Here is a 16,952-nt window from a genome sequence, read left to right as displayed (position 1 = left end):
TATCTCACTCTTTAAATTTTGGAGTTGGCAGCCCACCTATGATTTCATTGGTATAGAAAGCTCTTGGCTGCAAAGCTCACTTAGATGACACAAATTAGCACCTCTCTTTACAACTTCTTAAAGTTGCCTAGAGCCATTATGTCACACTGGCAGGACTTATAAACCGAAATCTTCATGCCATCTCTTTGCAATTAAAATTATTATATAATTATGCAATTATTAGTAATTTATAAAAAATAATTAAAGACAGTTTTGTTTCTATTAAATGGGTCAGTGATATTGGTGTGGTCCTACCTTTTATCAAAAAATAGTCTAAATGTTAGGATTTCTTAATAGAACTTTCACTGTTAAAATGACTTAATATTATTACCAAGTACCTCTGTGCTTCTTAAAGATCCAATTCCAACTCTAACATGGTAACATTTTCTACTGTTGTATTTAAAATAAATATTGAAGTAAAACTTCTCTTACTCCTTTATCAAACAAAATTTAATGTTCTATAAAAATACAATATGTTCTTATTTAAATTTTTCAACATAGATAAAAGAAATGAGTTAAATCATTAAATTCAAATTGGGACAGATGTCTGCTAAAAAATATGTATCTTTAAATAGGCAGAAAGGAGTATGATGTGTCAGTAAAATTAATGTGTCTATTACTGAATCCATTTAATGATAGAAACAAGTAATAGTTTAGAAGAGAATCTTCTCAACTTATCTTGATTGAAAGAAAAGTAGTTTTGTTCATTTTTTTCTCCCTCTTTTTTCTCTAAACTAATAGAAATCTATTCTCTTCTATTAGGCGAGATGATTCCTATTGGCCAGAAGGAAAGAGAGCAGCACTGGATGACCGATACCATTCTGAATTTAGCCGTCAAGATCGCTTCCATGATTTTGATCATAGAGATCGTGGCCGGTACCAGGATCATTCAGTGGACAGGTTGGTATATTGCATACCTTCAACTGGGATAAAAATGAAATAATTTGTTTTGTCTAATACATATTTCAGGAAAGTGTACGGAAAAATACACTTCTTAGAACCAGCTTTTCTTGTTACATACAGTTGCAGGTATGAATGAATTTGTTTATGAAATTTAAAAATATATATATATATATATATATTGAGACCCTTTTCCTTTTTTTGTAGAGGATGTATAGGAATTGGTTCATAAATAAAAATAAAATAAACTTGTTCAATATTTATGAGTTTTAATAAGTGACCATAAATGCTGTAATTTTGGTATAGATTGTGTTTTATCACCTTCCTTTCATTTTAGGTAACATTCCTTCTGACAAAAGTATTCACTTGCAGTGAGTTTGCCTTGGGTTTTCCAAGTCAGTAAATTTTTAATGGTGATATTTTATAATAGGAGAATAACTTTTCTCATTGTATAGGTCCTAAATGCATAATTTTATTAAAAAGAATCATCCATTGGTTAAATGATATGACATGTATTACTGCTTTTTCCCGTAGGAGAGAAAGTTCAAGGTCAATGATGGGAGATAGAGATGGACAGGTGAGTTGAATGAAACTTGGATTTTTTTCTTTTCTGATTTCATTCGGTACTTGAAGAAAAAAATTAATGAAGAGGGTTTTCAGCAAGAAGGAATATTGTCATTTATTTTTGCCTATTTTTAGAATTTTTTTAAAAGATTACTTTTCCTTTCATTCCATTGGTGAAATGTTTGCATTATCTGTCCTCTATTTGAAGAACCTTTAAAATGTTGATCCACAGATGGACAACAGCCCCTCAGTGAATGTAGAGATAATAGAACATGAATTTTTTTTAAGTGAACCAATAAAATTTGATGTTGTCTTCACTAATGATTCTCTTTGTTATATTGCTTGGAAAGCTCAGTGGTGTGTAAATTGGTACTAAAATATCCTTTGTTGGCTGTTGAATTTTTAAGCATTATCCAGAACGCCGTGGAGGACCAGATCGCCGTGGACGGGAATCCCGAGATGAATGGAGCAGTTATGGATCTGAGAAGAGAATGAGCAAAGGAAGAGGGCTTCCTCCTCCACCCAGGTTAGCAAAGAAATTAATAAATCATTTCTATTCAGCAAAAAAAAAGAGACTTAAGTTCCCCCATTCTTCCTCTCCTGCTCTCTTATTGGAGGTTTCAATGTAAACAACACTGGCAATAAAACAAAGAGAAAAGATAGTTGTTTTCAGGGAATTGGATGGATTGAGAGAGTGTGTAGATATGTAGATAAATGGTCAGATGAATAGATGGATAAAAGAAAGAAAAGGCTTGTATCAAACACTTGCTATGTGCTAAGCACTGAAAATGCAAAAACAGATAGCTCTTGTCTTTGAGTAGCTTAAATTCAGAGTGGAGGAACGGAGGGTGTTGATGGTCAGGAAAGGGTATTTTCTTTTAGCAAACTTAGGAGTGATGCATATAGCCGTTCGGGAGTAGATGTGACACTTTGCAGAATAATTACAGATTGGATTTAATTATGGCCCCAGAACTTGAAAGTGATTAGAGAGGGTTCAAGTCTGTGGCAGCTGGGCATAACATGAAGAATGGCTGGAAGGAAGTCATAGTACACTTGCCTTCAGGACAGTGAGGCCTCAGATTTGAATCTTCACTATTTTAAGTGAAAGAGCTAGTTCCTCCTAGATATGGTTTCTGTTACAGAAAAGGGGAGAAGGGAGCCTGTACACCCAAAATGACGGTAGGGCAAAGGGGCATAAGGGACTCTTAAAACAACAGTGAATGGGGGGGAAGGGGAGTTGAAGTACATGGATAAAGCAAAGTACAGTAGTTCATCATAAAGATCCAAATGCATGAGCTAAATTGTGCTCTGAATGTTCTAGCAATATAAGTGTCCTTAAACTTTTGTTTACGTGGTCTTGGTTAACCAAATTAAGAAATATGGTAAGGAGCAGTTTGGCATATAACTAAGAGAATATCATGGTATTAATTTTTTAATTTTTTTTTTTTTTTTTAGTAAAGTGTTAGTTCAGAATACCAAACATAAATTGATGGTCAGGTGAAAAATAGGCTGGAACCAACTCAAAGGAGTCTCTGAAAGCCAAATGTTATTTTTTCAGTATAACTATTCATACCCCAGAAGAGTGCAAACTGCCAATCTGGACTTGATTGTATTGTTGTTATCGTTGATTGTGTAGACTTTACAAGAGATGGAGAGATCTTGGTGCAAATTACACCTTAAAATATCAAGAGTTTTTTGTTGTTGTTGTTGTTTTATTTTAAGAATTGGAGCATTTGCCAGCACACCCTGGAATAAGGAAATGACTGGGAAATAGACTTTGCAGAGAGCATCCAGCCTAGGAATTAAAATCTATTCCATGTCAATTCCATTGATAAATCACTATTGACTGTTCATTGGGAATAGATATAAATGTACTATTCCAAATTCTGGCTTTATCCTTAAAATCTTTTTTCTTTTTTTTCCAATTTCATATAAAAATTTTAAATTTTTTTTAGACTTTTGAATTTCAAATTCTCTTCGTCCTTCCCTCTCCCCTCATTGAAAAGGCAAGCAGTTTGATATAAGTTATACCTGTGCAGTCATGCAAAAATATTTCCATATTAGTTGTGAAAGGAAAAACAAGACCAGAAACAAAAACACAAGCAAGAAAAAATTTTCATAAGGTATGTTTTGATTTGCATTCAGACTCACATCAGTTCTTAACTCTGGAGGTAGATAACATTTTTCATCATGAGTCCTTTTGAAATGCCCTAAATCATTGTGTTGCTGAGAATAGCTAAGTCAATTCACAATTGACCATGGCACATTATTGCTGTTACCGTGTATGATGTTCTCCTGATTCTGCTCATTTCACTTTTTATCATTTTACATAAATCTTTTCAGGATTGGGTTTTTTGTTTGGTTGTTTTTTTGGAATGCATCCTACTCCTTATTTCTTATAGTACAGTAGTTCACCATAATAATCCAACAATTTTTTCAGCCATTCTCCACTTAATGGGCATTCCTTTAATTTCCAATTCTTTGCCACTTTGCCACATAAATATTTTTATACAATTAGGTATTTTTTCCTTTTTAAAAAAATTTCTTTAGGATACAGAAGTGGTAATGGTATTGTTGGGTAGAAGGATTTGCAGTTTTATATCCTTTTAGACATAGTTCCAAATTACTCTCCAAAATGGTTGTATTAGTATCCCAATTTTCCCACATTCACTCCAATATTTGTCATTTTCCATGTCACATTAGCCCATCTAGTATGTAAAAGGTGGTAACCTCAGTTGTTTTTACATTGTCCATATATGATCTGACAACCTATTCTGTTTTCCTTATTTGCTTATATCATCCTTTATGTCTAAATCATGTACCCATTTTGATTTTATAGTGGTGTAGGTATGAAATGTTGGTCTATACCTAGTTTCTTCCAAATTGCTTTTCAGTTTTCCCAGCAGTTTTTGTCAGAAATAAGTTCTTGCCCCAAAAACTTGGATCTTTGCATTTATCAATCATTAGATTACTGTGGTCATTTACTCTTGTATATTGTGTACCTAATCTATTCCACTATTCTACCACTGTATTTCTTAGCTAGTACCAGATTGTTTAGATGATTACTACTTTGTTATACAGTTGAGATGGCCAGGCCACCTTCTTTCATATTTTTTTCTTCATTGATTTCCCTTTGATATTCTTGACCTTTTGTTGTAAATTTTTCTAGCTCTTTAAAATAATTATTTGGTATTGTGATTACAATAGCACTGAATAAATAAATTAATTTAGGTAGAGTTGTTTTATTGTATTGGTTCAATCTACCCATGATCAAGGAATATTTTTCCATTTATTAAGATCTGACTTTATTTGGATGAGAAGTGTTTTGTAATTGTGTTCATATAATTCCTGGATGTATTCCAAGAATTTTATCTAATCTGTATTTATTTTAAATGGAATTTTTCTTTCTGTCTCTTGCTCCTAAACTTTGTTGGTACTATATAGAAACGCTGATGATCTTTATGTGAGTTCTGCAACTTTGCTAAAGATTTTAATTTTTCATTTTGTTTTCTAATTGTTTCAATAAGATTCTATATGTATGTATCGTGATAATAGAAGAAAAAATACATAGGTATCCTTTGAGTCTGCTTTTATATGAGCCAGATTAAGGGAAAGGTTTGACTCCCAATCTTAGATTTATGTGCCTATTTATTTTCAGGGGACGAGATTGGGGAGACCATGGTCGAAGGCTAGATGACCACCAAGATCGCTCATGGCAAGGAAATGTAGATGGAGGAATGATGGGTCGCGATCATGAGAGATGGCAAGGTAAAAGACTGGCTAGTAGAGACTGTCCCTTTTTATGATTTAGTTTTGTTGCTATTAAGAAGCATTAATCTACAAGAAAGAGTGGGACATTTCATTGGAAAGAGCAAAGAACTCAGTCAGGATTTTGTATCCTTAATCTTAGCTCTTCAGCTGACTTGCAGTGTGACCTTGGGCAAGTCACTTCGCTCTGGGTCTTAGTTTCACCACCTATAAAAATGAGTTTTCTTAATGATCTAGGATGACAGAACCAGTTCAGTGAAAAAAATGATTTGGGACTTTTAATACTGTGCAAGCTCTCTGATGGATTTTTGGTAAAAAGAGTCATTGATAATATTTAAGCCAAGCTTCCCTTCATCACCTCAAAACAGCCAGAAATATGCCCAGAAAAGCAAAAGAACAAACCTACCCCCTTTAAAACAAAAAGGGAAAAGAAAGACCAAAAATTAAATAGAGGTCTTTTAGAAAGTTCTTTTTATTAATTAAAAGAAGAACCAAGGAAGAAAACAAGTACTGTGAAAGAATTCAAGGACTTGAGAATTGACTGTCTGCCATAACAGTGGGAAATCTCATTATAAGAAGCAAATACTGGGAAAGAACAGATCCATAATTCACTTTCAGAAAAGGAACAAAGACTATCAGAACAAAAGATGGTAAATTTGGAAGAGCACTTCAGTTTTCTTCACATCAAGTAGAATGTACTTTGTACAGCTTCATCAGATAATTAGAGAAGTACTGTTGTCCCATGAAAACACAATGAAATAAGGAATCTGCACTACTTTAGAAAATAAAGAATTGCCTAGAAATACTGAAAACCAAGTTCAAAAGTACAAATTCCTAGAATTGGAGACCTCCACCTCTCAGGCTTTGACCAAGAAAGTCACCAAGTTTAGAGCTTCAACATTAAAGAATTTTGTGGACATCCAAGAAAAAAACCTTCAGATAGCAAGGAAACCCAGCTAAATCATGCAGAACTGCATGTAAAAAACAGTGCCGGAATATGAAAGATCTGGATTCTAAGCATTTCAGTTTGCATCCCAAAAGAATATCACAGAATTGAGCGTGATCTTCTATTTTTTCTTTACTGTGGAGAATTTTAAATAAGATAGAGGAATTGCATAATTCTTACTAAGGAAAACTGATGAACAGGCATTTGATATATAAATAAATAAATTCATGTAACAAGAAAGACCAAGTGATACTTTAATGTTTACATGCTAGAAAGAAGCGCTTTTCCTCTAAACGTTTTGCCTTTTCATGAAAAGAACAATTTTGGACAAAATCTATGAAATGGATTGGGGGATGGGAGGGAGGAGTTGCGTGCACGGACAAAGGGAAAGGGCAACAGATCTAGACAAGTGGAGAGGGGGCATTTTTAATTTAAGATAGTGAAAGATTAACAAAATAAAATTAGGGAGTCCTGATTTAAAGAGGGTAAGAAGGGAACATCTGACCCCAGGAAATGAATAGAATGTTTATAGGATAAACAAACAAATAAATAAATAAATAATGATGCTCCATGATCCTGCCTTCTTTTTTTCCCCCTCCCCAAAGGATTTATAGTCAGGAACCTGGGGGTGTTGAGGACCAGTATCAAATTGTTTGAAGTAAAGCAAACTAGTTATCTACTGCTGATTTTTTTAATTTTATTTTTAAGGTAATTTTATGTGGCGAAACCAAACTTGAAAATGAGCATTTTTTGTTAATGAGCCAGTCATCCTTAAAACAAAAAAGGTTGTAGGATTAATTAGAAAACGGAACCCAACAATTTATATATATTACAAAGAAAATGTTTAAAATAAAGTCACAGTCAATATAAGGGACTAAAATATAGTATGCTTATGCCTATAGAAAAGAAATTTATAATCTTGGTTACAGATAAATCAATAGTAAAAAAAATAATAATTTCTAGAAACAGATTGGAAAACTGCATTTTGTGTAACACTAGAAGGAGCAGGTGTGTAAGTTGACAAATTTTATTAGATTTTACTCTGAAATAAAACATCCTATCTCTTGCTTTGTGGATTAAAATACAATAACAGTTCAAGCAGCTTGGTCTTTCAGGATATTCTTGAATTTCTGCCCTTCTAATGTTAATGAAATAATTTATATTAACCTACATATATATCAAGTGGCACTTCTTCTAATTACATAAAGAAAAAGCCAAGTGAAATTTGAAAAGACTGAATAAAATAGTCGTTTTAAATGATTTAACATTTGCCTTTCATAAGTTGCTAAATACAGAAATTGATCATATATTAAGCATAAAGATTTAAAAATAACATTTTACAGACCATAGTGCAATAAAAATTATAATCTCTATAGTAACAGTGTTAAGATTCCAGTTGAGCATAATTAATAGTCCTAAATAATGAGCATGTCGAAGTACAAGTCATTAGTTGTGTTTTTTTTTCAAGGGTGTGGCATTATGGATTTAATTTATGGGATGAAATTAAATGAAAGCTCTAAAAAGAAAAAATGTTGAACATTTAAAAGAAAAACTGGTAAACTTGGTTTTTAAGGACTCACAAAAGAGGGGGATTATATTGCCAAAACAAAAAATGAAAATAAATATTTCATACCAAATATAGAAGAAAATTATCATATGCACAACCATATTCCTACAAAATTGGAACTTTAGTAAATTATCTACAAAACTATGATATGATTTTTCCACCAGTTAATAGTATTTTTCCCATTATATGTAAAGATAATTTTTAATATTAATTTTGAGTTCCAAATTTTCTCCCTCCTCACAATGGTAAGAAGTTTGATAAAGGTTATAAATGTACAGTTGTTTAAAAAAAAAAAAAAAAACCTCTATATTAGTCACATTCTGAAAGAAGATATGGTTTGTAAAAACAATTAGTTTACAAAAGGAAAAAAAAATGAAAAATTAAAATTAAAATAATGTGCTTTGATCTGCCAAATTATTTTTAATGGTGAATTCTGTATGATTCATTCTCCGGATGGGAGGAAGGGGGAATTTATCAAACTTGCAAAGAAAAAAATGACCGAACCAGAGCTGTATACAAGTGATTTATTTCCATCTGAAATCCTGCCTAAACATCATTTAATCTCTGAGTTGCATAAATTCTTCATAAAAATAGGGAAAACACTTAGGTTCTTCTATTAGACAAATTTCAGAAAAAAATAAAATCACTAATGAATAATGGTGCAAAAATAACAAAAGCTGCATGGATATTTAATAAATGTAGGAAATTGTCTTCCACATGATAAGCTTTCATTTTTAGGCATTGTGGTACATAATTTGAAGCCAAAGAACCTAATCTCTAACCTTGACTGCTATTTAATGTGATCTTGGACCAATCTTTTTTGCCACTTTGGGCTGTTTCCTTGTCTAAAATGAGAAGGTTAAACTTCACCAGTCTAAGTTTACTTTCAGTTCTTAGTGCATGCCCCTTTCAGTTTATGATATACTTCTATTGAAAATGCAGTATTTGTGTATTAGGCTTAGAATGACCAAGCCTTTCTTTTTTGCACTTAACAAAAAACACTTGTTAATCTTTTGTTTTTATATCACCTTTGTTTCCAAAATATATTTTCCTTCTTTTCCCTTTCCAGAAAACCATTCCTTGTAACAGAATGGAAAAGAAAAAAGCATTTAGTCAAAACAATCCTATATCAACTGACTTTAAGCATAAACATTTCCTCATATTTAGAGACTTCTTTTGCAGAGATCTGGAGGGGACATTTTTCTTTGGGAGTCATCCTTGTTCAACCTACTTGTTTGTTTCTATATTGTTCTTAAAAAGATGACTCCTTATCAAAAGCATTTGTCCAAAAATCAGAAATTAGGATTGCTCATGAAGGAAAAATGCTGGAGCCATTTCTGTAAGATTAGAGCTAAAGCAAAAAAACCCACCACCTTCACTACTTCATACAGTGCTAAAATGTTAGCTATGGCAATAAGCCAAGAAAAAAAAAATGAGAGTAGTGGAAGTAAAATTATCTTTAATTATAATGTTGTTCAACTTTAAAATTCTAGAGCATTAGTAAAGGAACTGATCAAGACAATTGTTAACAGAAAAACAGCAGAATGCAAAATCATCAGTATTTGTTACTAACCAAAATCAAGAAGAAACGATAAAGAAGAATTCTATTTGCAAAAAAATACAAAGTGCCTGGGACAACCTACTAAGAAGCAAATAAGACCCAGATGATTACAACCACCTATAAGTTAGAGCTCCACTATTCTGATTTCACCAATGGAGGTGCTTCTTTCACAATCTCAGATTGGAATTTAGAGATTAAGTAACCTGTATGTTCCCATAACCAAATACAGGATACAGCAGGACTTTCAACCAGATTTACCTTAGTCAAGATAAGGCATTTTATCTGTTATACACATTACTCATTAGTCAGGGGATACTTTATAGAAATAGGCAAAACAAAGGTTTATCAAGAAAAGCAGATAATGGGGAATGTCAAGAAAAAAATTTTTGTGTTTGGAGGAAGAATGAATAGATCAGATCTAAAATTATATTCCATAACTATATATACCAGATCATTGGAAAGCCATTTTTAGGAAATAGATTTATGTCCTTATGCCACAAATAAATTCCAAATGCATCCATCGGTGGTTTAAGTATTTCAAAAACTAGGATCATGAAACGTTTAATTTTAACAATTTGAAAGTCATAACAAAACTCTGTATAAAGATTAGAAAAGACAAAATAGATTATATCTGTTAAAAAAATTAAAACATGTTTGTGTGATGTAGCTATAAAGTAGCAAAAAGTTAAATATCACCAAAAAAAATTTTTATATAACATTACCAATTAAAAATCATTTATAATCTATCATCAGTGACAGGAATCTGCATCATTCTAAGCTATAGTCCCAAAAAGTAGCTGGTCAAAAGTTGGGAACCCGTCTCAAAAGGAAAATGTAGACCATGAACAACTCTAAAAAATAGTTCAAATCAGGGTAATACAAATTAAAACAGCTCTTATATGACCTAATATCCTTCAAAATGAAAAGAAGGTGAACAAGGAAAAAATTTCATTTTTGGAGAAACTTTGGGAAAATAACCAATTCCTTTCTTGGATCTATATTAAGCACTTTGGAAATATATGAGAAAAATTGCTGCTATTTATAAATTAGAAGTCTTAAGCAAATTGAAGAGGTATGACCTAAATTTACTAGAATGAGGTCCAGGACTGGAATAATGGAGTCTTGAATGACATCCCTTGTTCAAAAGAAACAGACTAGGTAAACCAGGAGCCAAGAAAGAGCATTATAATTTTAAGATCATGTCCTGGTCAGATAGCCAAGAATATTATCAAGAGAAGCAACACATATAACATTTGAATGTCAGCGGAGGCAGAAACAGAAGTGATATTGCTGTCAAGAATAGACAAAGATCAACTGGACAGAAAGAAAATAGATAAGAAGAATTCAAGAAACAAACATCTGGCAGGGAGGCATCATATAGTAGTAATGCAGACTTCAGTTACTCACACATCTGCTAGAGCACACTCTACCTAAAGCAGAGCATCTAGTGATTTCTTGACCTCATGACTGTCTCAAAAGTTTGAAGAACCAAGAACAATTCCATTTTGCATCTGATTATTATTACCAAGAAGGAACTGAGCATTGGGGTAGAAATGATGGGAACCTGGAGCAAGTGACCATTGCATCTTAGAATGTGTCTTACAGAAAGAGAAGAAAGCTGGGCACATTTTTACATATGCCCCTATTATATAAAGAGATGGTTAATATTCATATGGAAGTGATAATAATGATAATAAACAACCAGCATGACTTCATTGAGAGTGGGTCATGCCAGAAAACCCTCATTTTCTTTCTTGCCAGGACATAATTCAGTAAATGAGGATAATGCTTGTAAGTAAATCTTGTTTTTAACAAAGGAATTGGCAGTCTTTCATATTATTCTTAAGAGGGGAACATGGAGAAATATGGGGTTAGGCTATAATTCATTCAGGTGGGTTCTGTATTGTTTAAATTAACAGACCCAAATAAGAGCAAGTCTGTAGTAGAACATCAGATACCTGCTTTACTGTACTCTTTAATTTTTTTTGTCTGTGATTTTGATAAAGACAGATCACCTGTTTTATCACATTTGTAGATGACTCATAATTAATGGTAGCTAACACATTGAATGTCAGGATTCAAAAAGATCTAGGAAAGATGAATTGAAAAAATTGAAGTTTAGAAATCAGTCTTTTTAATCCTTTGGCTTTATGACGACAATATATGGGGTAGATATGACTAGACAGCAGATCATATAAAAGATCTTGAGGTTTTAGTGCATTGCAAGTTAATTATGGATGAACAGCCTGATCTGACAGCCTAGGGGCAGTGCATATATCAGGCTGCATTAAGAGAAGCCTCGTGTCTAAAATAAGGGGAGGTCTCCTTGCACTCTGCCCTGGTCAGAACCATATTTGGAAATGTTTTCAATTCTGAGCCCATAATCAGAATATTTATCAACTGGAGTGTCCAGAGGAGAGCAGCAAGGATGATGAAAGTACTACTTAAGTCTGTGCCGCATGAAGATCAGTGAAGGAACTGAGGATATATGTTTAGCTTGGAGGAAAAATTGATGAAATGGTGGACATGGTAGCTGTCTTATGGTAGTTGAAGAACTGTCATGGAAGAAGGGTCAAACTTGTTCTGCTTCGCTCTAGAGGACAAAACCCAGAGCAGTAGTGGAAATTGTAAAAAGGGAAAATGGGCTTGATTTAAAAAGAAACTCCTGACACAGCTATCCAGAAATGAAATATGCTGCCTTGCGAGATAGTGATTTTTCCTTCACTTCCCCTTCGTTGAGTAAAGACTGGATGGTCACTTCTCAGTTATAATGTGGAAAAGATTGTCTTTTAAAGATAGCTTTTTAAATCTCTGCTAATTGATTTCAGTGACAGAAATAAATGACCTATTTTCCCAAAATACTCATAGTATTATTAGTAATAAGTTGGAAACAAACTGCACTTGATTATTGGAGAATAGCTGAACAAATCATGGTGTATGGATGTAATGGAATATTAATGCACCATAAGAAATTGCAAATATGAAGAATTCAGAAACTTGTGAGTCTTAATGAAAGCTATGTGAAGAAAGCACTCATAAAAACAAGACACAAAAGACTACAACAACATAGAATTGTAGATACAGAGCAGGAAAGGATTTAGTGGTCAACTGATCAAACCCTTCATTTTACAGATGAGATGGAGAGAAGTTATTATTGCCTGATGTCACACAGTAAGTGGCAGAACTGGAATTTGAATCTTGACCCTCAGACTCCAAATCTAGCCTCTTTTCCACTATATCATGCATAAAAACACAAAAGACTTCAAAATTCCTTGCATAATGGGGAAAATTGGTTCCAAATAATTGAAGGTAAAAGCACACATCCTTTTTATTAATGATTGTTAAATTACCCAAAAAGTGAAAGGTAATGCATTTCTAGTTACTATCACTTATATAGCAGTTATGTGTGGCTTTCTGTAAGAAAGTGCTTAGAGAGGTTTATATGTTAGAAAATAACAATAAAAAGTAAAAGCAGTATTCACAGCAAAGGAAACAGTAATAGCCTCACCTGGCCCTACCACATAGGTCTACCGAGCCATACTTAAGGAAGGACACTGGCAAATTGGAAGCAGAGGAAGGCAACCAGTTGTTGGAGGGACCTAGAAACCATACTTTCTACAGATTGTTTGAAGAAGCTGGGGATGATGTGCTCAAAGATAGGACCTATAGAGAAGATGAAGGAATACCGTTGCTGTATTCAAATATTTAAATGTCTGTCATGATGAAGACCAGTTAGATCTGTTCTGCATGTTACCAGAGAATAGATCTAGGAGGAATGAGTGAGAATTGTAGAGAGAGATCTCAACCCAATCAATATAAGGAAAAACTAGCAAGAGAGTTCCAAAAGGAAATAGACTGCTTTGACAAAAACAGCAGATCTATTGAAGTGGAGGTTGGATGACCATTTGTTCTTGGGGTATATTGTAGACAAATTCTCTGTGAGGTCATTTTCAATTCTGAGGTCCTGAATCTGTATAATATTGTGTCCTCTACATTAAAGATTGTCTACAGACCTGGATCTGTACATAGTAAGTATAGCACCAAAAAGATCTGCCTTTGAGAAACAAAAAAGTTAATGAGAGAAATCAAGAGACAGTGTACCTACTTCAGTCACTACCAATAGGCCAAAGTGGACAGTATCTTATGCAGTCCATTGTTATATGTATTAACAATAATAGTGTAGAAAGCATCTAGCCAGCCCCTGCTCACTAATCCATCCAAATTTTTATTTAGTGGGAATTAAGATGAAGGGCTATACCGAAACACTATAGTTTCTGGAGAATTTTCTCCAGATATTTGAAAACTGTCTTGTCTTTTAGGTGGTGAGAGAAGTATGTCTGGTCACTCTGGACCAGGCCATGTGATGAATCGAGGAGGGATGTCGGGGTAAGAAGTTTCGTCGAGGATAGTTGATTTTCTTTTTCTTCACGCTTCCCTTCCTCTTCCTTTTATAACAGCCTCTTTTTTGCATGTTTGTTTAACTTGCTGATTTGAAGGTTTCAAAACAAAATGAAATCTTTCCAAGTAATAACCTTTGTTATCTAAAGCCATGTGTGATCAGTCATATGTTGTTCCCTATAAAGCACTCTCATGGTTCTATCATCTGATGCATCTGATCAAGAGGGGGAAGGCAATAGATGAGAGTTAATGGCTCCAAATCATCCAAATCAAAGCCCTTCTTGAAAATGTACAGGTAGCGGGCCTACAGGGGTGGGAGAGAATCTTGGGGACAAAAAGAGTTTGAATTTGTTCCTAGGCGTGGCAGCTTTGCAGGTGGAAATTCCCGGGGCCATGTGATGCAGGGTGGTGGAATGCAAGGTGGAGAATTTGGAGAACAGGACAGAGGGAACAGACCTAATGACACCCGCTTTACTCGCCGCTACTGAATATTTTAAAACCTATGTTAATGTCATATAGCAACAGTGATGCATTCTGTTTGCCGGGGCTACCTTGAACTGTGTAATATTTTTTTTTAACCTGCTCCCATATTGTAGCTCAATACAATGTGAATTTTATTTGTTTTAAGGTTTTTTCCTTTTGTAATAAACGTGTTCCTGTTCACACACCATTTAAAATGTTCTTTTTTTCTGCCTCAACAAGTAAAACAATAATGATCATAGAAACAGTGCCAAGACAATAAAACCAGTCAATTAAAAGTTTATCAGAAGTGTTTTCCAAAAGCTTTAAAGGCAAAGTTTATTATTACCTCAACCTACCTGCTTATACCTAAGATCCCAAAGCCTGGTCTTTACAATATTTCTTCTTTCTTTTGGGGTACATTTTGCATTGTGGATGCATTAACTGACAGCAGTCTCTCCTTGTCTTTCTTGATGCTCACAAGAGTGTGGTGGGTGTGCTTTGGTAGAGTGAGAATCTTAAGCTAGAAACCCTTATACCTTCCTTTTCTCACATTGATCCTTTAACATGAAATTCTTTTTTCCTCTTTCCTCTTTTCCCCATTTCTGCCTGTTTGCTGTCTCAATTTCTGTCTGACTTCAAGGTCTGGTTTAAATGCCATCTCCATGAATATAATCCATTTCATTAAAAAAAAAAAGCTCCACTACAATCTAGTTTGTGTATCTAATCGTTTTAATATTTGGATTAGTTATGTGATGGTTTCACACCTGATATCTGAGACATCAAGGATACCTATCTGCTAAAAAGGATGTGAATCAATTGTGTGGCACAAGGGAAGGAGCTTTAACTCTGGAGTCAAGACCCATGTGCAGATTCTGCCTCTGATGTTTATACTGTCTTGAATTATTCAAGTCATTTACTCTCCCTGAGGCTGTTTCCTCATCAGTAAAATGAGAGGGTTGGATCATATAGCCACTGAGGGAAAAGCCATAGTTAGGCTTTCTGATAGTTGAATGGAAGTTTCAGAGAATATCAGAATATTAGAGAATAAGAAAGCACCATGGGGTGAAGATTTGCATTGGAAGAGGAAACTGGCCTAGCTGGTGAAATGGACTTATTGAATCAACACCATAGGAAATGGACATATTGAAAACTCAAGAGTTGGAGGAAACTTCCTTCATTAATCTGTACCTGAACACAAAGTCCCCTATACCGTACACCCAACAACTGACTAGTCAGGCTCTGCTTACAGAACTGTATTAAGAAAAAGTCCATCTCAGTTTATCCATTCCACTTTTGCATAGCTTTAAAATTATTGTAAAATTTTTAAATACATTAAATGGAAATTTGCCTTCTTAAAATATCAGATTGTTAATTTTAAAAACTAGGAGAGACTCTGGAAATCATTCAGCCCAACAGGATCCTCAAACTACAAAGTTGGTGCTCTTTTCACTGTTCAAGGTTGCCATGTGTCCTATTTCTACCTTTTGGATCCAAAGCCAGAAAGTCTGATCCTCCCATTGAGCATAGCAGCCCTTCAGATATTGGGGAAAAAATTAGATCTTGCTAGTTGTTAAATATTTCATTTCTTAAGTTAATTTTTATGGCATGAGAGAATATGTTGGAGTGATGCTAGAATTGTTGTAAGGAAGTTGTGAATTCGAATCCTACCTCTGTAAGTATTATTCATGTGAATATAAGAAAGCAACTTGAGCCTCTGGCTTCTTCATCTGTAAAATGAGGATAATTTAATTTTAAAAAAATTTTTAATGCCTACTATGTCAGGCATTGTGCTAGGGATACAAATGCAAAAATGAAATCTCCCTCAATGAATTCATAACCCACTGAGCAGATATATTCTAAGTAGATAGAGAATATACAAAATCATTACAAGATCATTTCTATTGGAAGATGGGAGACAGTAACAACTGAGGGAGCTAGGAAAATCCTGTTGGAGGTGGCACTTCAATTGAACCTTGTGGGGTTCCTAAGGGACCTAGAAGTGAATGTGAAGAGTGAGAACATTCCAGACATGGGGAACATCCCATGGAAAGTTTTGGAAGTGAGAGATCATCTGTACATGGAGCAGCAGGTAGAGCAGTTTGGCCATAGTGGTGAGATCAGGAAGGGAGTGATGTCCCATTAGCTCTCAACTGTCAGTTTGTATCTGATTCTAAGGGCAATGGAAAGCCACTAAAGCTTATAAAATAAGGGAATGACATTATCAGAGCTGTGCTTTAATATTAGTTGGCATCTGTATGGAAGAGCAATTGAAAGGAAAATGAGTGCCAGGAAATCAAGAGTCCAATGCAATGGTGCAGGTGATAATCCCCTGAACTAGGATAGATGTGATCAAAGAGGAAAAAAAGGAGATGGTGGTTGAGTAGATACAATTGATCAGCTTTGGCAAATGTTTGGATTGAGGATGAGAGAGGGAGAAAGGGATTGATTGTGGTGAAGAGTTGAGGATAATTTCCCAAGTCAAATAGTTTTGTGGTGGTCTCAACAGGATGAGTGGTTTTGCACTATGAATTGTTGTTCCTAAAGTGTGGTGCTCAGAACTGTTAAAAATATGCATATTGAGTCTAGCTAGGAAAAACTAATAGCAAGAAAAATCAGCTCCCCAAACTTGAGTGCTATGCCTCTTAACATAGCTCAAGATGGTACATGGATCTGGTAATAATAGACAGGCCTTTTCTCTGTTGTAAGTGTGGGTGAGTTGGCCAAAAAGTCTTTGACTGCTTTCTTTC

General features: G+C 34.2%; 1 protein-coding gene across 10 annotated transcripts in view; it reads left to right on the top strand.

Annotated features, from left to right (window-relative positions):
* Positions 1 to 16,952, top strand: part of LOC127544907 (scaffold attachment factor B1-like) — a 50,477-nt gene that overhangs the window by 25,473 nt on the left and 8,052 nt on the right. For 4 of the 10 annotated variants that reach the window (XM_051971813.1, XM_051971809.1, XM_051971812.1 and 1 more), the window contains 7 exons: positions 802 to 939; positions 1,474 to 1,516; positions 1,911 to 2,029; positions 5,162 to 5,271; positions 12,478 to 12,516; positions 13,665 to 13,731; positions 14,102 to 14,420. In XM_051971813.1, coding sequence (XP_051827773.1) covers positions 802 to 939; positions 1,474 to 1,516; positions 1,911 to 2,029; positions 5,162 to 5,271; positions 12,478 to 12,516; positions 13,665 to 13,731; positions 14,102 to 14,231 — 646 coding nt within the window. In that variant the 3' untranslated portion in view covers positions 14,232 to 14,420. Of the gene's footprint in view, positions 1 to 801; positions 940 to 1,473; positions 1,517 to 1,910; positions 2,030 to 5,161; positions 5,272 to 12,477; positions 12,517 to 13,664; positions 13,732 to 14,101; positions 14,421 to 16,952 lie in introns of those variants that run through there. The other 6 variants (XM_051971814.1, XM_051971811.1, XM_051971810.1 and 3 more) reach the window with 3 other exon arrangements.

This window comes from Antechinus flavipes, chromosome 1 (assembly GCF_016432865.1).
Source record: "Antechinus flavipes isolate AdamAnt ecotype Samford, QLD, Australia chromosome 1, AdamAnt_v2, whole genome shotgun sequence".
NCBI classification, from domain to species: Eukaryota; Metazoa; Chordata; class Mammalia; order Dasyuromorphia; family Dasyuridae; genus Antechinus; species Antechinus flavipes.
Note: the sequence above shows the minus strand (reverse complement) of the source record. Positions and strands in the feature narration are given on the sequence as shown.